At 50.7% G+C, this 23654-nt stretch overlaps 1 protein-coding gene across 1 annotated transcript in view; it reads right to left on the bottom strand.

The window, feature by feature from the left end:
- Nucleotides 1–23654, bottom strand: part of NDST2 (N-deacetylase and N-sulfotransferase 2) — a 2001368-nt gene that overhangs the window by 1223753 nt on the left and 753961 nt on the right. The window contains exon 6 of the mRNA XM_069610676.1: nucleotides 11051–11179. Within this exon, the coding sequence (XP_069466777.1) occupies nucleotides 11051–11179 (129 nt within the window). The remainder of the gene's footprint in view (nucleotides 1–11050; nucleotides 11180–23654) is intronic.

Raw genomic sequence — 23654 nt, 5'->3', positions numbered from 1 at the left:
CCAATAGAGTTGCTGTCCCAATCTGTGGGAGTGAAAGAGGAGGGTGGATAGGGAGGTACCCGGTAGGCAGTAACCCGAGGCCACTACTGATAGGATCCAGGGGTCTGCGAACTTAACGCGCCAATGCTGTGCGTGAAGGGCAAGCCTGCTCCCCACCGGAGACACGTGGAACCGGAGGGGAGTGTCATGCCTTCTTTCCCTCTGAGGCTGGGCCGGAGGAGGGGGGACTGAAAGAAGCCCTTATTCCCAGCCTTGTGCTGTTTACGGTGGTGTCGACTCTGAGATCAGTCCGGCTGCCTGGACCATCGTTCTTGGAAGTCCTGGAACCCGCCGAAAGGCCCGACCCTTGTCCGAACGCTGGTGCGTTTGACTGTAGGTCTTGGGCGTAGACTTTGTGAGGATGGATAAAGATTTCCTTGTCTGGGAACTGTTCTTATCCAGTTCCTTGTCCGTGGTGGAATGGAAGAGGTCTCTACCCTAAAATGGAAGGTCCAATATGGGTTCCTGTACGTCCGGGTTGAACTTGGTAGCCCGTAGCCAGGCCGTCCTTCTCATGTCCGTGGCTATACAGATGGCGCGGCATAAGGTGTCGATATGCACCACTGTGGACTCCATGATGTCTTGAGCCACCATCTTAGTTTCTGACAGCCCAGCCTTATAGGGTGCCTGACTGAGTACAGGAAGTTCCAGAAGGAAGGCGGCTATTTCCCGGCAAAGCCTCTGGTTAACGGCTGCGAGCATGGCATCCGCGTTAGAGCGACAAAGGTTCAGAGAGGCGTTGCAATAGACCTTCTTTCCATACGCCACCAAGATCATCTCCTGCTTGCCTAGGACAGCAGAGGAAGACGTGGCTGAGTAGGCCTCTGGCTTCGAGTAGATGGAGGCTGTGGCAATCACTGAGGAGTGTGGAAGAGGGTGTGCCGCCAAGAAGAGTATATTCCCCTCCAATTGCCTGTACTTGGGGTTGAGGCGCCTGTTGGTGGGATGTGCTGAATGGGATTTCAGCCATCCCTTTTTGGGCAAGGCAACAACGTCCTTCTGCATAGGGATCTCGTTGTAGCCACGGGCGGAGAGTGAGGACCTCGGTCAGGACCCCCGCCTCGGGTTGCTCCACCTCGGGCTGTGGAAGCCCCAAGTATTCTGCCAAACCTGCAAGTCGTTCATGGAAGGCTTTGGCTGAAGGTGCGTCAGGGTCCTCCTCCTCATCAGTGTGCACCATGGTGTCCGGCTGGTCTGGTGCCCGGGAGGAGTGCTGGGAGTCAAAGGCTGAGGTATGGAGACCGGAGCCAGCGGCTGGTGTGGCACCACCTGAACTGTAGGAGGCTGGGGAGCTTGAATCTAAGGACCCGACGGGGGCAGCTGTAGCTGCTTAGGGGCCTGAGCCACCAGAGCCATAGGAGGAATGACTATAGGTGCTAGCGGAGTACCTGGAAGCAGCATGTCCCTGATAACATCCCGAAGGATGGAGCTGATCAGAGGGGACCTCATAAGCGTGAGGAACTTTTCAAAAAACCTGTCTTCACAGGCTGGTGGGGTGGCAAATGGTATTGACGGAGTAGCAGGCGGCTGCTGGGGCCTGTGTGTACTCTGCCTTGCTGGTTGCTGAGGATATCTACCCTGCAACACTGAAGGATAAGCTGTTGGCCACGTACCGGGTGAAGACCAGCCCTGCCTGGACATTCTATCTCCTACCTGTTCCCCGAACGGGGATGTGTCGGAGGAGCGGTGATCTTGTCTGGCGCTGTGGCCATTTTGTCGAGCTGCCACGTGCCTGTGTCGTGGTGCCTGGCTCACAGGGACCGGCCTCCTCCTGAACTCTTCGCAGTGGAGTATGAGGCCTACCTTGCTCCTCAGGTCGAGACCTGGTAGGTGTGGTGCCTTCGGCTGCGTCGTCTGTAGTGCTGCCTACAGGCGTCCCCTCAGACATTTGTCCGGTAATGGGGCGTAGCCCCTTGGGTTGACACCGGTAAAAGAACCTTACAGTCCCTCAGCACTGTCTCCATAAGGATCTAGTGACCCCCTCGGCCTGGCAGCCGGTAGCTGAATGAGCCTCGGTATCCGTGCTGGTTTAAGAACCTGAATGGTCCCTCCCGATCGGGCATTTCCTAGGAAAGGAGTCACCCTTGCGGTGTGCGATGGAAAAAGTGGCCCTACCTTGGCCTTGGACTTGTGTGTGACGAAGCTAGCTAACCTGTTCTTCAGAGCGTGCAGTGTAAGCGTGTTGTACGTGGTACCAACTTCCCAGCCGTGGTCTGGGCCAAGGCAGTGGAGGCACAGAGCGTGGGGGGGCCAGATGTGGGAAAGAGCCCCTCGCAGGCTGGACACCTGCTGAAGCCCAAGGACATGCACCGGGGATGAGCGTGGCACCAGAGGACTGAGTACCTGATTAAGGATTAGAAGACAAAAAAAGACAGTATCCACGGAAAACCATGTGGAATCCAAACCCAGGAGTGTTGGTGAAATTATAAGTTACTCACCGTAGTGACTAACGTACTCTTAGTCCATAGTCCCCTTTCCTCCATACTGCATGGGCGTCCCTCGCTAGGGATGGGAGACGGAACCTTTTTCACCAGAAAAATCTACTTCCCCTCTAAATTCAGAGGCGCGCGGAGGCGCAGCGCTGGGAGCATGCGCTGCCCTGACTCCGGCCTCCGGCGCCACACCTCAGTCCCCAAAGACGCGTCGACAATAGAGATACCATTGCCTAATGACACCAGATATTAGGGGGGGAGGATGGTGGGACATATGGAGTAAAGGGGACTATGTACGTTAGTCACTACGGTGAGTAACTTATAATTACTCTTACGTCCCGTCCCCTTTCCTCCATACTGCATGGGCGATTACAACTGAATGTAGCCCCAGGGTGGAGAGGAGACCCTCCTCAAGCAAACAGGTTCCGGAGGACTGCCTGTCCGAATGCTGCATCTGCTCTGGAGCCGGCATCCAAACAGTAATGCTTGCAGAAAGCCGAGGGAATGGCCCATGTGGACACCGTGCTTATGACCTGCCAGGGGACATGACGCTGAAAAGCGATGGCCGTTACCTTGGCCCTTACCGCGTGGGCGTGCATGTGCACTGGAAGGGGTCTATGCTGGCCCTTGTACGCTTCCTTGATGGCCGAGACTATCCAGTGGGAGATGGAGGATTTGGAGGCCTAATAGCCCGGCCTGGCGCCTTCAAAAGGTGATGAACAGGGCGTCTGACTTGCGGAAGCCCTTGGTCCTGTATAGGTAGAATTTCAGGGCACGCCTGACATCAAGGAAGTGCAGAACTATGATGCTCGTCCTTCGGGTCCGCAAAGAACGTGGGAAGGACGATCTCCTTGTTTAAGTTGGTGAGGTGGGCTGGGAATGACAGCACGTCATCCAATGAGCAAGCCAGCGGGTCGATGTCCTTGGAGTGAGCCCAGTGGCAAAACCTGGTCCATTTACTTTTATACTGGGCTCTGGTAGTCTTGGTCCTAGCCCCTTTTATGATCTCCAGATTGGCTTGAGATGGCTGAGTGTTACCTGCTCAGGAACCACGCTGTGAGGGCTAGCTTCTGGGGGGTGGGGGACCCTGCCCCCCTGCTGTGTCCAAAGATGTGCTGGGCCTGTCGGGAGGTGGATTGGGGGACCGCCAAGAGGCGGAGCAGCTCCGAGAACCATGGCCTGGCTGGCCACCACGCAGCTATCAGAATGAGGTTGATCTGGCGAGACCCCTTGAACTTGCAGAGTACTCTGTGAATCAGTGGAGTGGGCGGGAAGGCGTATGCTGACATGCCATTCCACTGGATCTATAAGGCGTCGGCCAGGGAGCCTATGCCCTGCCCCTGCCAGGAGGCGAACTGGGGGCACTTCTTGTTGTGCCTGGTGGCAAAGAGATCGACCTGAGAGAAGCCCCCACAGTGGAAGATCTCCTGTGCAACAAGGTCGTTCAGCTGCCACTTGTTGTCCGCTCCCAACCTGCTGAGCCTGTCCGCTTCCAGGTTGGATTCCCCCGGAAGGTGCACTGCCATGAGGTAGATGTCGTTTTCCAAGGCCCATTCCCACATGTTGACTGCCAGTCTGAACAGGGCAGGGGACCTGGTCCCCCCCTGCTTGTTGATGAAGTACATGCTGGTCGAGTTGTCTGTCTGGATGAGGACAGCCCTTCCCCTTGAGATGTGGGAGGAAGGCTCTAAGCGCTAACCAGATGGCATTCAGCTCGAGCCAATTGATGTGGTATTCTTGCTCTTGACGGGTCCACGTGTCATGGACCGAGAGGTCCTCGAAGGCAATCGTCTAGGGAGGAGTCTGTGGTAATCGTCACCTCAGGGACGGGGGGGGGGGGGGGGGGCTGGAAGGGCTTGCCCGTCCGCAGATTGCAGTCCCTGGACCACCATGTGAGGTCCGGGTGGAGAGAGATGGTGTTAGGCAGAAACCTGTGCAGTTCCCTCTGGGACCACTGCAAAAGATTTAAGACTACAGGTGTTGGCAGTAAACCCACTTGGTAGCAGTCTGCACCGCACAGATTCACTGTGGTAGCTGTTGCTGAGCAGTCAGACTTCCCTCAAGAAGAGTTAGGCAGTATACAGAGGATACATAATAGGTACAGAGGTACAATAGCACAAGCAAACACTGACCAGAGCTAGGTGTAAAAGTATAAACTTATTTATTAAAAGGTACACTCAAATTACACTAGCACATTAGAAAAGATAAGAAAGTCAAACACAGTTACTATTACTCATATGTACATCCCTAATCGTTTGTTGGACAATTCTAAGTTAACACCACTTATTTCCAACCAGAGGTGAGCGCTTAACGTTAGATGGTACTCCAACAAGTATTACCAAAAGGGAGGGAAAAGGCAGAAATAAAGAGAGCAGTTAGGTAAAACACTTTTCACATAAGGTTGGCAAAGACAGTCAATAGTGAAACAAGGGGAATTAGTTCGGGGCCCGCGTTAGAGGGAGCCAGGCGAAAATGTGCCCAAGATCACACAATGTCACAAGTCTTTGCAGGTGAGTAGAAAACGGTTTTACTATGGTTCTGAAAAGTTTAGTTAGGGTGTCCCAGACCTACCCAGGTTCGAGAGCCGAGGGCTAAATCTACCCCGTACAATCGGTGGCAAGGGAGGCCGGGCGGATCACAGTACCTTTAAAAGTGGAAAGATTCCTCCAGCGGTGGTAGTCGTTCCTGGTAGTGGGTGCAAGTCGCGGCGTCGTCCCGAGGAAGAGGTGATCTCGACGGGGAGGAAGGCTGCAGGTCGTTGCACTACCAGGGATGAGGCCAGCCGTGGAGTTCGCCGGTCACAAAGGATTTTTACCCCTCTTTCGCGGTTGAGGTAAAAAGTGGTATCCCGGTTGCCGGGGTGCTTGGCACAGGCAAGGCGGCCACGAGATGCTTCGGGACGGCAAAAAGAAGGCAGCAACTGGTTGTCCCCACCAGTTAAGGGAAGAAGACTCTCCGGCGGGAGATCTCCTCTGTCGTCGGGAAAAGTGGTGAGACGATTCTGCAGGGCTTCACCGGTGGTGTCGTCTTGGCAGGTCGGCTCGGCTTCTCCCTCTTCGGCTTCTTAGGTCCTGTGGCGACTTCTGAAGAACCAGTCCCAAAAACCCTGCTTTTATGCAGCAAACCCCCATTCATACAGCCTAGCCGTCACTCAAACATGCTAAGTGGTGAGCGGGGTGGCTCACCACTTGGGCCAATCACACTAGAGTGCGACCCGAGTTGGCAAGGCAACTCGGTCCAGGGTGCCTAAACCCCCTCCCCCACCCCCTTTGGTACCCAGACAGAATGGCACCACTTTGGAGGGCTTCTGTGCAGAAGCCCGCCAAAAGTGGAACAAAGGCTCGACTCTGGTTCAGGGTTACTGAAGTGAACCTAGACGCCATTTTGGCGGCGAGTTCCGGCAAAGAATCCCAACCGGTGAATTTATATTAAATAAATAAACCGGCGGTATCTTTAACATTGCACCAAAAAGTGGTGCATCAAAAACCAATGGGAAATCCCATTGGGAAATATTCCGGTGGAATATTTCCGTGGTATCCACTGCCACCAGCCAGAACTCGGCGAGGGGGGACGGGACAGTACCCCCTCGACAACAGACCCAGGGGCAATCTAATTGCCCCTACTAGTACTTCCACAGTAAGATGGTTTGTACTGGTTAAGTTCCTAAGTTAAGACTAGTAAAGTCAATGGTAACTTTACAGACCCAGGGAGACAGTAGTCAGTCCCAGGGTGTGGAGTCTATGTTTGGGGGTCTCCAAGACACCCCTGTGCTACTGCACTGAGGGTGCTGTGTAACACATTCAAAAACCAATGATGGCCTATGGGGAAAATTACCCCCCCAGCCCATAAGCACATAGCAAGTCACAGAGAACACTCTCAAGTCATGTCCAAGAGTGAGGATAAAAGAGTCTCACTCTTGGCAGGAGAAAACAATAAACCCCACAAAATCCAGCAAAGCTGCTGGGGGACTCACTAGGTTAGGAAATTCAGCCTAAACAGAGAATTCTTCCTAACAGATGGGGATCTTGATCATTTCGGCATGAGAGCCCCTCTCCTGGTTCCATGATGCTGCGAAGTGTAGCTGAATCCTCCTCATCATGAGTCTTGTACGGCAAACCGCCAACAGTACCGCTGCAAAAAGACCCAGCAGATGCTGGTACCACCAAGCCGAGGTTGCGCCACTGCTGAGAAAGTGGGACTTGGCCCTCCTGATGGCCGCGATCTTGTCCTCGGAGGGGAAGACCCTCTCGGGGTGCATGTCCCAGATGAGGCCCAGGAAGGTCAACGACTGTGTGGGTTGCAGTTGTGACTTCTTGAGATTGAGCGAAAAGCCCAAGTTGTGTAGTGTGTTCATCAGTGCCTGGGAGGAGTGGTGAACTGCTTCTAGAGATGTAGCCCTGACGAGCCAGTCATCTAGGTAGGGGTATATATGGAGGCCCTGAGCATGGAGTTTGGCAGCCATTGCGTTCAAGAGTCTGGTAAAGATCCTGGGGGCGAGTTAAGGCCAAACAGGAGGACCTTGTATTGAAAATGGCAGCCCATGATCCTGAACTATAGGAAAGACTGATGGGGTTGCCAGATTGGGACGTGCAGATAGGCGTCCTTCAGATCCAGGGAGCACATCCAGTCTCCCTTGCATAAAGTCTCCACAATAAAAGCTGGCGTCACCATCTTGAACCTCTGGAGAGGTAAGGAGAGGTTGAGGGTGGAAAGGTCTAGAACTCCTCTCAGGCCAGCCTGGTTCTTTTTCTGAATGGCAAAGATCCTGGAGTAGAAGCCCGAGCCCTGCTCGGAGGCTTGGACTTCCTCCACGGCCTGGCTCAGGACGAGCGACCGAATCTCTGCCAAAAGAGTTGCTGTCCCAACTTGCGGAAGAGGAGGAGAGGAGGGAAGAGAGGCAGGAATAGGTAGACGGTACCCAGAGGATATTACTGACAGGATCCAGGGGTCCGCGAAGTTCTGTCACCAAAAGTGTGCGTGAAGAGCAAGCCTTCCCCCCACTGGCGACACATGGACCCGAGTGTGTCTGTCATGACTTCTTACCCTCGGAGGCATAGGCGGAGGAGGGGGGACTGGAAAAAGCCCTTGCCCCCACCCCTTTTTGATGCTTCTGCTGACTAGGGGTCGGCGAGCGTTCCGGCTGCCTAGATCTCCGTTCCTGGAAGCCGCGGAAGCCTCCAGATGAGCGACCCTTATCCGAGCGTTGCTGAGATTGTGAGTACGCTTTGGGCGTGGTCTTTGTCAGAATGGATAAAGACTTAGCCGTCTGAGAGCTATTCTTTTTCTTGTCCATCTGCTTGTCTGTGCTGGAGTGAAAGAGGTCACTGCCTTCGAATGGCAGGTCCAGAATACTTTCCTGGACATCCGGGTTGAACTTGGTTGCCCGGAGCCAGGCCATTCTTTGCATGTCCGTGGAAATACAGGTGGCACGTCCAGAGGTATCAATGTGTGTGCAAAAGTGGACTCTATGATATCCTGAGCCACGAGCTGGGCTTCGGTTAGCCCCACCTTGAAACATGATTGCCTGTGGGTGGGGAGTTCCGGGAGGAAGTCAGCAATTTCCCGCCATAATCTTTGTTTAGCAGCTGTCAGCAGGGCATCTGCGTTGGCCTGTCGCAGGTGCAAGGAAGCATTGGAATACAGCTTCTTACTGTGTGCCTCCAAGGTTTTCTCCTTGCCTAACAGCGCCATAGATGACGAGGACGACTGAGGCTTGCAGTACAGTGATGCCGCAGCGATCACTGAGGAGTGTATCCCCCTCAATCTGCCTGTACTTGGCGTCCAGGCGGCGGTTGACTGGCTGGACGGAGTGGGGTTTGAGCCACCCCTTCTTGGCGAGAGATACCACGTCGGTCTGCAGTGGAATCCCCGTTCTGGCAGAAGGATGCCTCGTGAGGACTTCAGCGAGGATGCACTCTGCCGGCTGTTCAACCTGCGGCTGTGGGAGGCCCAGGTATTCCGCCAGGCCCGAGATAGGTTCCTGAAAGGCCCTGGCCGATGATTGCGTGTCAGAATCCTCCTCCTCATCAGTATCCTGAGGGTCTGGGGGATCCTGTGGAGGAGGAGGAGTATCCGGAGCCAGAAGCAGGGGCACTGAGAGCACTGCCGGAGGCTGAGGAAGATGAGGAGGCTGGTATGGAACCACCTTTGGAGTAGGCTGAGGAGCCTGAGGAGGCGGCTGTGCCGGGGCCAGAGGCATCGGCAGAGGAGTCTCTGGTGCCGCTAGCATAGCGGGAAGGACTTCCCTGACTGCGTCCTTGATGATAGCCCCCATATCTGGAGACTTCATGAGGCCGAGGAACCTCACAAATATCAGGTCCTCACTGGCCGAAAAGGAGGAGGAGGAGGGCACTGAAGGGTTTACTAGAGGCAACTGAGGCCGCTGCCGACCCTGTACATATGGACGCAAGCGAACACAGCCTTGCGCATAAGGGTAGGCTGTAGGCCACATACCTGGTTGATGCAAGTCCCACCTCGATACTCGTTCTTCGCCAAAGTCCTGCAGAGGCGTCAAATGGGTGTCCTTTTCAGGCACGTCAGCCATTTTGTTGAGCTGCCTACCACGTGGCTGCGACGTGTTGCTCTGTTCGTTGGTGCAAGCTTCTGCCAAGTCTCATATGTGAGCGGCGTGCGACTTGCCCCGCTCCTCGAGCCCAAGCACGGTAGGTGTATCCACCTCGACCCGGGGGTGCTGCATTCAGGCACACCCTTGGATGTGCTGCCGGTACAAGGGCAGAGCCCCTCGGGCGCAAGCCTGGTAATAGAGCCTAGTGGCCCCTCAACCTTGGCACCGGGAGGATCCGAGGACCCAAGGCCGGTAGCTGTGACAGCCTCGGTGCGTGAGTTGGTATAAGGACCCGTTGCAGGATGGGCACCTGCTGAACCCTGTCGAAGTCGACATGCACCGGGGAGGAGCAGTGGCGTCTGAGGACCGAGTACCTATTGAAAAAAGACAAAAGAAGAGATAGAGGAAGAATCCGCGCGAGGAATTACATGGCTGAAGCCAAACCCAGGAGCGCTGGTGAATTCGGCCCATTCCCGTCTGCGCGGAAAAGGAGTCTGAGGTGTGGTGCCGGAGTCAGGGCAGCGCATGCTCCCAGGGCCGCGCACCTCTAAATTTAAAGTGGGAGAAGAGTTTTTCTGGTGAAAAAGGTTGCGTCTGCCGTCCCTAGCGAGGGATGCCCATATAGTATGGAGGAAAGGGGGCGGGACGTAGCACAAAATCCAAAACGGTTGGCATTGCTAATGCTAGTTCTACTATGCATTGGTGCACCAGATTTCTTTGTCATTTCTTTGTCTTGAGTTTACAGAAGGAAATGTGTAGATGATCCTTCATCAAACAATGACAGCAATGCAAAGGTGCACACAAATAAGTTCATCTACAGGTGTCGCATCCAGTTCATCGTCCCGTTTGTGGTAGGTCTCATGCAAAGAAAAATATTACGTCCCATGGAGGCAAAAACAGCTTGGAAATCTCTATCCTAGTATTCATATGCGAGGAAGAGGACATACAGACTAGAGAGTGGAAACACTTGGTGCCTTATAATCAATCCCAATTTCTTTTTGTTCACGTGTTGAAGGTTTTGAACTACACAAACCCCATTTGCCTGTAAATGTTGGACCAGCAGCAGAAAGTAAGGAGGCGGGCGTGTTGGTAACTGCTGGGAGTGATGGGATGTGTCCTGCGCCATATGCCTCTCGTGCATTCAGCTAGTCCAGCTGCGTTGTATTCTTTCAACCGTAAAGAAATTTTATTTTCTCAACAACAAACTAAACAAACATTTTAAATGGCATTGACATCATGTGCATGCCACCAGCCAGTATGTTAAACCCATTTCTTACCAACAGTCATTTTAAAAGCCACTGCAGGGTCAATGGCGATGAATAAAAGATGAAAAATGATTGCATGTTTCGGAGAATTTAACCCATTTAAGTTCAGACTCTCTTTGAAACAGCGATTGTACTTGGTGCACCAGATAAGATTTGCAAGTGGGAGTATTTTACTCCCTATTTTTTAAAGTTGGGGGTAAAATGATTTTTTAGGGAGTAAAATGTAAGTCGAATTCCCAAGGAGAGTATTTTAAAAGCTAGTAAAAATGTGTGAACAGTAAACTGGATTTTTAAAAAATATTTCTTTGCACATAGTTATTACATGCACATTAAAATATACAGGTTTACTTCTTCCAATCAGGCAGTTACAATAGTTTCTTCCTGTGCTACTACGTGCACTACTGGTCCAAGAATATTCATGGAGCTGTGAGGGTGAAAGCAGGGGGTGCAGTATTCTACATGTCTTTTCCCTATTTTTGAGGGTGGGGGCTATTTTCACTCCCTATTTTTATTTTTTGGGAGTATTGCCAATTTCTCTGTTCTGCAATCTCTTATATGGGTGCAGAATTGTTGAGAAAGTGGCTATACAGTCTCGACTTTGTAACAGATAAAACTATTCGCTTTGGTAATGCTTGTTTTTAACAGGACTTCAGTGCATAATTCAGTAATGGCCTATGGTGCGCAAACAGTAAAAGCTGTACATTACTAATCAACATGAAAACATTTTCCATCAAATATTCGCCACTTACAGGATTGAGCAGGACAGTGAGAAAAAGCTCGCCCCCTCGGATGCTTTTGTCCAGTTCCTTGGATCCACCGGGATATTCATTATAGAAGATCGTGTGAGTAAAAAGGCCGCAGGTCTGTCGGGGCAGCACCTGGTGAAAAAGAAAGTTTTACATTGAAATAGGGCTGGAAACGGATAGTTTAACAGCAGCTCACTGTGGACACACCAGTACTGTGCGACAAAACTTTCACCTAAGCAGTTTTGGGAGGGTATGCATTATTCTCCTGGCTAACGATCAGACATCAGGAATGACAAGGTGGATAGCAGATTGCATGCATTGATTTATTGATCCTCACCAGCTACCTGAAAGCAATTAGACTACTGGGGTTCCTCTTTCATCCCCAGCCTGTTAGAGTAAAAGAAGAAAAAAAAAAAAACACCCGCTGCGCCCAGTTTCGCTAAGTTGAGTTCAATTCCTCGAGACCAAGTATCAACATCCAGCTAACAGTGGTGTCTCTGCTCTCATTGCAGCTATAACTGTTACGTCATTCTTGTGTCCTGAGTCCTGTTCAGGCTACAAGGCGCTGTGAAACAGCAATAGCATATCATTTACTGCATCTTTCAGGTAGACGAGTGATATATACATTAAGATAGCCAATGCAAAGCATTGAGCAAGGTCACTTATAAACGGTTCCAACAACGAATCACAAAATGCTGCTGTTGCAGTTAAATCCACCCAGCCGAGCAAAATATTACCACATTCCAGAAAATGAATTCCAAAAAAACTACACAGTTCTCCTCCCCCTTTCTAATCTTCCTCTCTGCCCACGCTCGTAATCTAGGCATTTACTTTGACTCCTCCCTCTCCTTCACCCACCATATCTCTCTTATTTTTCGCGCATGTCGCTACCACGTTTTCAATATTCGTAAAGTCCGCTCCTCTCTCACCTTCCATGCCACTAAACTTTTAATCTCCTCCCTTATCTTCTCTAGTCTTTTCTACTGCTCTTGCCTCCTCTTTGAACTTCCTGCTTCCCATCTTGCCCCCCTCAAATCCCTCTACCACTCTGCCATTTGTATCCTCTGTCTTCTCTCGCCTCACAACTCCATCGCCTCCTCGCTTTCTCATCTTGGCTGGCTTTCCTTTCACTCCCAACTTAAATTCCACTTCCTCTGTCTTGTCTTTAAATCTCTTCACGATCTTGCTCCTCCATACATCTCCTTGCTCATTTCATTCTACACTTCCTCCCGCTCTCTGCTTTCTGCCGATCTCTTCCTTCTCTCTGTTCCCCTCCCCTTGGACCTTCTCTCGTTTCTGTTCCTTTCAGCTCCTTGCCCCCCTACACTGGAACTCCCTACCTCTCTCTATCCGTTCCATCCGCACCTATTCCTCCTTTTGTGTCTCCTTGAAATCTCTTCATCTCCACTCCCCACCGTGGCACTCCAATCCCCTCCTCCACCTTCCTCTCTCCTCCCTTATACTCTCCCCTTGCTACCTTCTCTTCCTGCTCCGTTCCTCTCAAGTCCCCTCTCCTCCCCTCCCCAGCCTTTTCCTCTTCCTGTTTCGCACTTCCTTCCCCAACTCCACCCGCTCCTCTCTCGTTAATCTTCATAGGCAAATTGTTCTACTTAGTGTTTTTACTGGTTTGATTCATACTTTGTAATTGCTTCTGCTGTTTTATTGTATCCTTGTTGTTGTTAAAATGTAAAGCGCTTTGGCATAAAGCGCTATAAAAACCCAACAAAAATAAACATTAAGGTTTGCACTATTTACAAAATGTACATAAATTACACAGGCAGTAATAGATTGGTTGCATAATTAGCAGGCATCTTGTTTGAACATCAGAGTTTTAAGGTTTTTACGGTAGGACCATAAGAACGTGTCTATTCTTAGTGATGGAGGCAAGGTGTTCCAAAGTTGGGCAGCAACCACCAGGAAGCTAGATCCGCCAGCTTTCCGTCTCTTGAATCTCGGTGTGGAGATTAGGCTGGTGTAGGTCTGTTGGATTGGATTTTTGCAATTTGATTGCAACGGTATGCAGGGGCATTGTTCGATGGGCATTGATGGGTCAGTGAGAGGACTTTGAATTTAATTTTGTCTTGTACTGGGAGCCAATGAATGTTGCGTCTTGTTGATGAAATGTGCTCGTGCCTGGGTATGTCTAGCGCGGCTCTGATTGCATTATTTAGCAAAACTTGAAGTTTGCTGATGTTTCTGGCACTGGATCCTGCAAAGAGCGAGTTGCAGTAGTCGATCCTCGAAAGGATGAGTGCTCCAGCCAGGGTAATGCAATTGTCAGTTGAGAGGAAAGGTCTGTTAGCTCCAATTAGTTTGGACATATATGCTGACTAAGAGACAATGGCATTGACCTGTCTTGACCATTAACTTTCCACCTGAACTCCAACCTCCATGAGAAGAGTGGACACCATAAACAGTCTAACCAATTTATGTGGGGCATTCAGAGTTGCATTTGTTTCGTTTGGAAGACAGGGTGAGGATTGTGAATTTACAGAGGGTCCTACAGCATTACTGTAGGGTGAGTATCATGAACGGAGGGATAAGGGAACTCTGAGGCACATATGGGTTGGTGGTAAGGGATCCTGGAGAAGTGTCAAGTGAAGTACTTTGGTTTGCAATGTTGCATGCCATGCACCAAAAGTGGCTGACAAACTATGCTGGGCGGCACTCTGAATTATTTCATTGTTCATTACTAATGGATACTCTGCGATGCCAACTACTGAAACAAAAATACAGTTAATACAAATACACAATCATATGATTATATACAGTTTGATAGTGGCGTAACCAGTATATAAAACAGTGGAGAGGAAGTGAACAAGACACAAGGATTGATTTTTTATTTTGGCGTTTTGCATAAGAAGGCAAAAATATAATAATGTATTAGTTAAAAAGAACAACATTATGTGACAAATTGGTATTCTGCCCTGCAGCAGTACAAGGATAAGTAGGGGCTAAAATGCCCACTCAACCCTCACGCTGCTACAAACCAAGAGCCAACACAATCATAAAGGTAAAACAGGCACATATACCTCCTTCGCCTCTGTGGTAACGTGGGCCAAGGGAAGGCTATGCTCTCAAGAGGGGTGCGAATGTGAATCAGTAGCAACCTAAACAGAGAAGTATTACAGTCCAAAATAAAGCGAATGTCCAATCAAGGTCCTATAAAAATCGATATACTTTAATAAAACGCACCACCTGCAAAATAACAAAAAACACAACACAAAACCCTCCCCTGAGGAAAGAGCAGAGAATAAGAAGGCAGGGATACTCTAGAGTAATGAATCAGGGGTGTAAGGCAAGTAAAAACCACATTGTTTAAAAAGGATGTTTCTTGGATTCAAAAAAGGAATTAGTGACCTAACCGTGCCCTACAGAGATCCAATTAAATCTTCTTGAAAGGCTCAAGTCGAAAAGATGATTCCAGGAAGTAGTGGCAGACCCCTTCTTTTAAAAGGCAAAAACTTGCAAGTGATTGGACTAAAACTAGCCTGCCTTACTGGTCCAATCCCTGTTCTTAAAAGTGGACTTTGCCTTTCTGACATCACAATCAAACAGCTTTGTTCTTGAGGAAGCAGAGAGGATAGGAACTATGGAGGCAGAGAGAAACAAAATGTTGGAAACCTTCCTTCACTATACAGCGAGCCCTCCTTCCCTTTTCACTAGTATCAAAGGCCTTTAGAAACGCAGCACTCTGGTGTGAGGCTACATCCTTTGAATGGGTGTGCTCCTTTCATTGCTGGGCACAGGACAGTTGCCTGTTGTGCTGCTGTCTCTGGCAGAAGGTGTTACTTGCCCTCACAAAGAGATCGAAGAAGAAGCATGGTCATTCAGGTTCCTCTCATGTCATTTCGCAGAATCAGCCTGTCTTGCCAGAACACCACCTTCAAACAGGTGAGCCGACTCACAGTAGCGGACACGTGTGATATCAAATTGGATGTGGCGGCAATGATCAAGTAGTGCCATGCAGTATGCCTCAACTCCGGCATATTTTATTTTAGAGCACACCCTGCCACAATTATGGCTACTTGTGATCATCATAGTGTTGGTACAGGGGTGGGGGGGGCAGGGGGGCAAATCTTAAAAGCAGTCCCTAAGCTGAAGAGACTTGGCTGTCACTGCCGCTGTCAAATGGGCAACTCTGACCTCAGAATCTGCTGTTAGAGCGGGCGCTGCAAACCAGGATACTGATGCAGCAGGACATAGGTACAAACTAAGCTTTTGGCATGGAGTTTATGAAAGGGGAATCTGATAAGCAGTTTACGCTTTCATAGATAGAATATCCTGCATCCTTTTATTAATACAAAAAAGCCAGGGCTTTACACCCTTGCCGGATGGCAATATGTCACACATGGCTTTGACGGAAGAAAGTGGAGGGGAAGCAGTGTAGTAAAACGCCACAATAAAACATAAAACCAGACAACCAAAAGGGTGCTAGAGGACTCCATTATTTGGTCTGTACCTGGAGGCTCAGCCATTCAGAAACATGGAATTATGGGCTTTATTCTCTGTTAGATTGGCGGAAAGTCCTTATTCCTTGGGGGTGGCCCGCACAGACTGTTTAGTCACTGCTCAATGGCATTTCTTTTCCTGAGCAGTGGCTCTCTCCACTCCCGGGCCACCACACATGTGCACACATCTCGGGAGGATAGCTCAGGGGCAACATGCTCGCTTTGGAAGCAAGACGACACGGAGCACCACAGGTAACATCCCGGGGTCTGCGCTTAGAAAAATCTGGGTATTAAGCGTGGTATAAATAACCTATCATATCATATCTCTCGCAGCAGACCACCATCTCTCTGTGTGCTGCCTAATTTCCTCTTTTCTGCTCCTATGGCTTCTTGCTGGGGCCCTAGTCACCTCAGCCGCTACCTTTTGCAGCAGACAGAGTGCAAGGCCAGTAAAGACAGCCTGGCGGAATTAATTTACAATGCCCTTTCTTCTAATCTCCGCCTACAACATCACACATAAACACTGTCCATTCATACACACAAACATGTTGCCATGGTAACCTACCAATCTAATTTATTTCGTTTTTCTACTCTGTCTTTCGCCCAAAACATGGATAAGGAAATCCAGCTGAAGCACCTCTTCCAACATGGCCATCATGCTCGGCCTTCTTATAATTTGTTCCTGGATTCCTGCACTCGGACCGGCTGATTTATTTATATGCATTTATTTATAATTTTTTAACGCGCTGGTTTGCCCAAAGGCCTCAAAGCGCACATAGTAACATACAAGACATGACACAACATTTACAAAAGCAGGGGAAAGCTGGACCAATGTAAAAGTTCATCAGGAGCCACAAGGTGGTAAGTGAGTTTGCCTGCCTAAAATGGGAGCCGGGGGGAGGGGGTAACTTGTTCCAGGCTGCTGATGCAGGAACATTAAATGTGGAGCTGTCCGAATCTTGTAAGCTTAAATCTACAGGACCTTATGAGTGACCCAATGTTTAACTGGGAGCCAATGAAGCTCCCGTCTGGCTTTCGTTACTCTAGCTCTACTCAAGCTCTAACGGCGTGATTTTGGGCGACTTGGAGTTTGTTAAGATTGGTTTTAGAAGTTCCTGCTAGAAGACAGTTGCCGTAATCAAGGCGGGAGTTAATCAAGTCTGTGGCCAGGAGGACTCTTCTTTTTAGCAAAATATATGGGCGAATGTATATTGGCAGTTGGTGGTATATTCACAGGCTGCTCGTACTTGGCCCACATGTGGCTTCATGGACAACTCAGCATCAAAAGTGACGCCCAATGTCTTTAGGACTTGGATACTTTGATTATGTTACTGGCAATGATAAAACTTTCATAGTCAGAGCAGTTTTTAATTTTGTTGCCTGATGCTATAATCAAATGTTCCGTCTTACCAGCATTCAATGCTAGAGAGTTAGTCACCGTCCACTTGTGAATGGCTTGATAGATGGAATTTTATGGATAAGGTATTTTCAGTATTACAACCGGACCGCTCGATTACGACCTGGCTGTCATCAGCGTAGTTGGTATACTGGGCACCCAGGTCATCGAGAAGTGCAAGAAGGGGCATGATGTATATATTTAACAATGTGGGTGAAATGCACAACCCCTGAGGCATTCCACATGTAACTGGTGTAGGAGGGGAGCTAGCATCGCCTATGGACACTATGGCATTTCGGAGTACTAGGAAGGAGGAGACCCATTTGGGATGCAGCGAGAGAGCAATGAACCTGTTCTACCGAACTAGCGATGAGCCGAGACGGGTCAACTAAGTCGAACGCAGCGGATAGATCAAGCAGCATAAGTAGTTCTGGCCTACCGCAATCTACAATACTGGCGATATTAGATTTCAGGTCCAAGAGTGGGGTCTCCGTCCCATGTTTGGACCTAAAGCCAGACTGTTTTGGATTCAGGAGGTTATTTTGAGGAAATTTTGCAGTTGACTACAAGCAACACAGTCCAAGATCTCCAACAGAAAGGGTACATTAGTGATCGGGCGGTAATGCTTTATTATATTGGGATCCAGCATGCTGATACATGCCTCTTTGAGGACCGAGGGTACACTTGCTTCAGAAAAGGAGAGATTGACAAGTCACCCATAGTGCAAGCGTATTCATACAGTTCTTGATAATACTGGACGGGCAACTATCCCCTAAGCAGGACATTGGTTTCATACCAGCCACTATTTTAAGGATGTGTTTCTCGGAGCATGGTTTGAATTGGAATAAAACGTGCTTATGTTCCTTACTAAGGGCGTGGTCTGGAATGTTAGAAACATTGGAATAATTTGGAGCTGGAGACTGATCAGGGTCTTGCTGAGCTGCTATGGATTGTAGGTGTCCCAAAATGTTCTGCTTGAACTCATTGTGTATTATTTGACACCACGCTGAATCCTTTACTAATGTTGTTTCATCGGAGGATGCTCCTTCAAATTCTTTAATGATTGCAAATAATTAGTGTGTATTCAATTTTGCATTATAGATCCTGTTACTGAGACTCAAATTTAGCGTCAATTACAGCGTTCTTCTAATTAAGAACGGCTTGTTTCTATAGAGAATGAGAGCGGAGAGAAGTTCCTTTGCTGTTGTCTTTCAGCTTTTCTCTTTAGACGGACGCCGTAGATCAGCAACGGAGTCATTAGAACAGGTACATTTGCTGGTTTGGATTTCACCATTCAATGTTTTTTGGGGCACGGTCATCCACGATTGCATTAATAGTATCAGTGAGATGACGGGCCAAATCGTTGAATTATTGAAGGTATCCACTGGTATACGTTTAGTTAAAAGCTGACATAAGGATTGTGGCGTTATCGTCTTTAAATTCCTTACGATTACATGTTTTTTAGGAGTAGATTTACAATGAGAAAGGCTGGTTGGCATGAAGATGGAAAAAGTCAACCAACATATGATCGGACCAAGGACAATGACAGAGGTTTGTTTCGGACATGGAAACACAATGTGTCAGGGTCCAATCTATAGTGTGACCTGCGTTATGGGTAGGGGCGGAAAGCATCTGATTGAACCCAATAGAGTTCAATGCTGATAGAAGAGAGGCCACTTGCTTGTTACTAGCATAATTTGCCCATAGGTTAAAATCACCCAGGACAATCAGGTGTGTTTGTCTTAGTGATTGACGTAAGCAGATGAATGAGTTGTTCGTCAAAGGATGGTATATCTGCGGGTGGACGATATATTAATAGTTACTGCAGTGACTAACATACTCTTAGTCCATAGTCCCCTTTCCTTCATACTGTATGGGCGTCCCTTGCGAGGGACGGGAGACAGAAGCTTTTTCACCAGAAAAACATCTTCCCCTTTAAATTAAGAGGCGCACGGGGGTGCACGGTGGGAGAATGCGCTCGCCTGACTTCGCCCACCAGCCCCACTCCTCAGTCCCCATTGATGCGTCGACAATATTCAGAATTGCCTAATTACACCAATGTAATTAGGGGGGAGGATGGTGGGACGTAAGGCGGAAAGAAGACTATGGACTAAGAGTACGTTAGTCACTACACTGAGTAACTATTAATTACTCTTACGTCCCGTCCCCTTTCCTCCATACTGTATGGGCGATTACAAATGAATGTAGCCCCAGGATGGAGAGGAAACCCTTCTGAAGAAAACAGGTTTCTTAGAACCGCCTGCCAGAAAGCCGCATCTAACCTAGGGGCAGTAGAGCTTTCTTTATGGTGACCAGCCTGCTGTCCGCGGACGCCATTGGCTCGAAAGGTTTGTGCGCCAAGGCGCACAGCACAACATTGAGGTCACACGCAGGGTGTGGTTTCTTTATAGGGCGGTAGAGTCTGTGGAGGCCCGCCAGATGTCGCTTGACCACCGGATTGGAAGAGGAGAACAGGCCCTCCTCCGAATTCCTGTAAGCCCCTATGGCTGCCAGATAGGTGCAGCATTTATATACCTGTATGCCGGAGTGGGAAAGGTGTGCTGAGAAGGAGAGCACATTGTCCAAGGTGCACCTAAGAGGGTCGATCCCCTTAGAGTTGGCCCAATGACAGAATCTAGCCAATTTACTCCTATATTGGCTTCAGGTGGCCTTGCTTCTGGCACCCTGGATGATATCTAGGTTATCTTGAGAGAGGTTCAAGTGTTTCAACGTGACCTTCTCAGGAACCACGCTGCAAGGGCTGGTTTGTGAGGAGAGGGGTGGAGTACCCTGCCCCCCTGCTTGGCCAGGAGAGGAGCCCGGCCCAGTGGGAGGTCAATGGGTGGCCTGTCTGATAGGCTGAGTAGCTCGGAGAACCACGGTCTCGCCGGCCACCATAGAACTATTGAAATGATGCTGAGCTGACGAGATTCATTCATCTTGCAGATCACCCTGTGGGCGGGAAGGTGTATGCCGTCATGTCGTTCCACCGTATCTGGAATGCGTCGCCCAAGGAGCCGGAGACCTGCCTTTGCCAGGAGGCGAACTGCTGGCATTTCCTGTTGTCCCGGAATTTGGGATGCCCACACCTGAGGAAGATATCCTTCAGTACCAGGTCGTTCAATTGCCACTCATTTGTCTGCCCCCAGTCTGCTGTGCCTGTCCGCCACCAGGTTGGACTCCACCGGGAGGAGGACTGCAGTGAGGTAGATGTGTTCTCCAGTGCTCACTCCCACATGCTGACGGCTAGATTGCACAGTGGAGGGGATCTAGTAACCTGCTTGTTGACATAGTACATGCTGGTGGAGTTGTCCATCTGGATAAGAACTGCCTTGAGAGCCAGCCATATGGCCTTCAATTCCAGCCATCTGATGTGGGACTCCTGCTGAGTCCAGACACCATGGAGGCTGTGGCTGTTCAGAGTGGCTCCCCAACCCTCGAGGGGCCGGCTGCCGGAAGGGCTTGCTCTGCCGTAGGTTGAAGTCCGCGGATCACCACCTGAGGTCCGGGTGGAGAAAGGGTGGAATGTCGACTGGCTCTACTTGGGAGCCCTTCTCCTGATTCCATGAGGCTGCAAAGTGCAGCTATAATCTTCTCATCTTGATCCTTGTGTGGGGTACGGCCAACAGGACCGCCGCCATTATACCCAACAGATGTTGTACCACCAGGCCGAGGTCACTGCCCTGGAGAGGAAGTGAGAGGTGGCCTTCTTGATTGCCGCTATCTTGTCATCCGGGGGAAAGAATCGCCCAGAGCTTGTGTTCCAGTTGAGGCCCAGGAAGGTCCGGGTCTGCGTGGGCTGCAGCTGAGACTTTTTGAGATTGATAGTGAACCCCAGGGTGTGGAGTGTATTCATCAGTGCAGAGGAGGTGAACTGCTTCCGGCGATGAAGCCCGGACGAGCCAGTCGTCCAGGTACTGGTACACATGGTGGTACTGGGCCCTGAGGAGGGCTGCCACTGCGTTCATCAACCTGGAAAACACCCTGGGGGCTGAGTTGAGGCCAAAGGGTAGTACCTTGTATTGGAAATGGCAGCCTATGATCCTGAACTGTAGTAAGGAACAATATGGCTGCCAAATCGAGACGTGTAGGTATGTGTCCTTCAGATCAAGGGAGCACATCTAGTCTCCCCTGTCCAGTGTTTCCACAATAAGTGCGGGCGTAACCATCTTGAATTTTTGCAGAGGAAGGGAGAAGTTGAGGGCGGAAAGATCCAACACAACTCTCAGGCCAGCCTGGTTCTTCTTCTGTATGGCGGCAATCCTGGAATAAAAGCCCAAGCCTCGCTGGGAGGTGGGGACTTCTTCCACAGCCTGGCTCTGGACGTGCGACTGGATCTCCACCAACAGAGTTGCTGTCCCAATCTGTGGGAGAGGAGGGTTGAGAGGAAGGTACCGGTGGGTGGTACCACGTGGAGACTACGGAGAGGATCCAGGGTTCCGAAAAATTCTGGCACCAAAATTCCATGTGAGAGGCAAGCCTGCCACCCACCAGATACACATGGACCCGAAGGGGCGTGTCATGCCTTCTTTCCCTCTGAGGCTGTCGCGGAGGAGGGGGTTTGGAAAAAGCCCTTGCCCCCCCCCCCGCCCTTTTTGTTGTTTCCTCCGGTGCAGACTCAGGGAATGGGCAGGTTGCCTGGACCTTCGTTCTTGAAAGCCCGGAACCCATCAAGGGCCCGCCCCTTGTCGGAGCATTGCTGTGACTGGGTGTAGGCCTTAGGCGTGGCCTTCGAAAGATTAGAAAAAGACTTCGCCGTTTGCGGGCTTTTCTTTTTATCTAATTCTTCATCCATGGTGGAGTGAAAGAGGTCACTACCCTCGAATGGAAGGTTCAATAAGCGTACCTGGACGTCGGGGTTAAACTTACTAGCCCGGAGCCAGGCAGTCCTTCTCATGTCCGTGACAATGCAGATTGCCCAGCCAGAGGTATCTATGTGAGCCACGGTGGACTCCATAATGTCCTGCACTACCAACCTGGCTTCTCCTAGGCCCGCCTTGAAGAGCGCTTGGCTCTACGCTGGAAGTTCTGGGAGGAAGTCTGCAATTTCCCACCAGAGCCTTTGGTTAACGGCTGCCAGCATGGCATCCGCGTTGGCTTGACGCAGGTGCAAGGAGGAGTTGGAGTACAGCTTTTTCCCGCATGCTTCCAAGATCATCTCCATGCCTAGCAGCGTCGAGGACGAGGTGGCTGTGGACGACTGAGGCTTAGAGTAGAGTGTGGTTGAGGATGCGCCGAAAACAAGAGTGTATCCCCCTCCATCTGCCTATACTTGGCACTGAGGCACCGATTGACAGGTTGGTCCGAGTGCAGCTTGAGCCACCCCTTCTTGGCCAGGGCAACTGTATCTTTCTGCATCGGGATCCCTGTTCTGGAAGGGGGTCTTAGGGTGAGGACTTCTGCGAAGACCACCTCCTCGGGCTGCTCAACCTCAGGCTGAGAAAGGGCCAAATATTCTGCCAAAACCTGCAAGGCGTTCATGGAAGGCCCTGGCTGAAGATAGCGTGTCGGGGTTCTCCTAGTCGTCAGTGTCCACCAGAGTGCTCGAAGGGTCCAGAACTGGTGGAGGGGTGGTGGGTGCTGTGGGCTGCGGTGTGGATACCGGAGCCGGTGGCGGCTGAGGAGGCTGTTGTGGAGCCGCCTGTAATGTGGGAGGCAGGGAAGCAGGAATTGGAGAAGCGGGCTGGGGCAGCAGTGGCTGTGCTGGGAATTATGGCACCGGAGCCATAGGAGGAATGACTATGGGTGCTGGTGGGGTGACTTGGAGGAACATGTCGCCGATGGCATTCCGGAGGATGGCCCCCATTTGGGGAGTTTGCATCAGCCTTAGGAATCTTTATAAGAACCTGTCTTCCGAGGATGTAGAGGTGGCAGGTGATATTGACGGAGTGGCTAAGGGCAACTGGGGCCGGGGAACGCTCTACCTAGGGTGCAGGGGAAACATGCCCTGCGCTGCTGATGTATGAACTGTAGGCCACCGACCTGCTTGACACCAGTCCCACCTTGTGTCTCTTTCCTCCACCCTCTCCGCAAGAGGGGGTATTGGACGAGCAGCCATCTTGTCTGGCGCGGCTGCCATTTTGTCGAGCTGATTGCCACGTGCCGAAGTCGTGGTGCCTGGCTCGCTGGAACTAGCCCCGTCCAAGACGCTTGGTGTTGGAACAAAAGGCCTATCCCGCACCTCAGGCCGTGACCTGGAAAGCGTATTGCCTTCAGCAGAGCTGCCGGTAGTGCTGCGTGAAGGCGCCCTCTCGGACATGAAGCCTGTACTAGGTGATGCCCCTCGGGAGTAACCCCGGTAAAAGAACCTTGCGCTCCCTCAGCACTGACCCCAGAAGGATCCGGAGACCCCTCGGCCGTGTGCTAGCCTCGGTACTTGTGCTGGTGCTAGAACCCAAAAGTTTCCTTCCGGTCGGGCGCTCCCTTGGGAAGGAGTCGCCTTTACGGGGGTGCAATGGTGAATAGAGGCCGTTCCTTCAGCCTCGAGAAATGTTTGACAAAGTCCTTTAGGTCCTCCGGGGGTGACTTTTAGAAGAGCTCCCTCCACCTAACTAGCCTGTTCTTCAGTGCCTGTGGAAGCAGTGCATTGCACGCCGAACAACCTTCCCAGCCGTGGTCGGGGCCAAAGCAGCGGAGGCAAAGGGCATGGGGGTCGGATGTAGGGAAGAGCCCCTCTCAGGTTGGACACCTGATGAAGCCTGCTGAAGTCGACATGCGCCAGGGAGGAGCGTGGCGTCGGAGGACCAAGTACCTAATTGAA

Source organism: Ambystoma mexicanum, chromosome 8, assembly GCF_040938575.1.
Source record: "Ambystoma mexicanum isolate Mex_15411 chromosome 8, UKY_AmexF1_1, whole genome shotgun sequence".
NCBI classification, from domain to species: Eukaryota; Metazoa; Chordata; class Amphibia; order Caudata; family Ambystomatidae; genus Ambystoma; species Ambystoma mexicanum.
The sequence above is the reverse complement of the archived record's forward strand: the minus strand, read 5'-3'. Positions and strand labels throughout refer to the sequence as shown.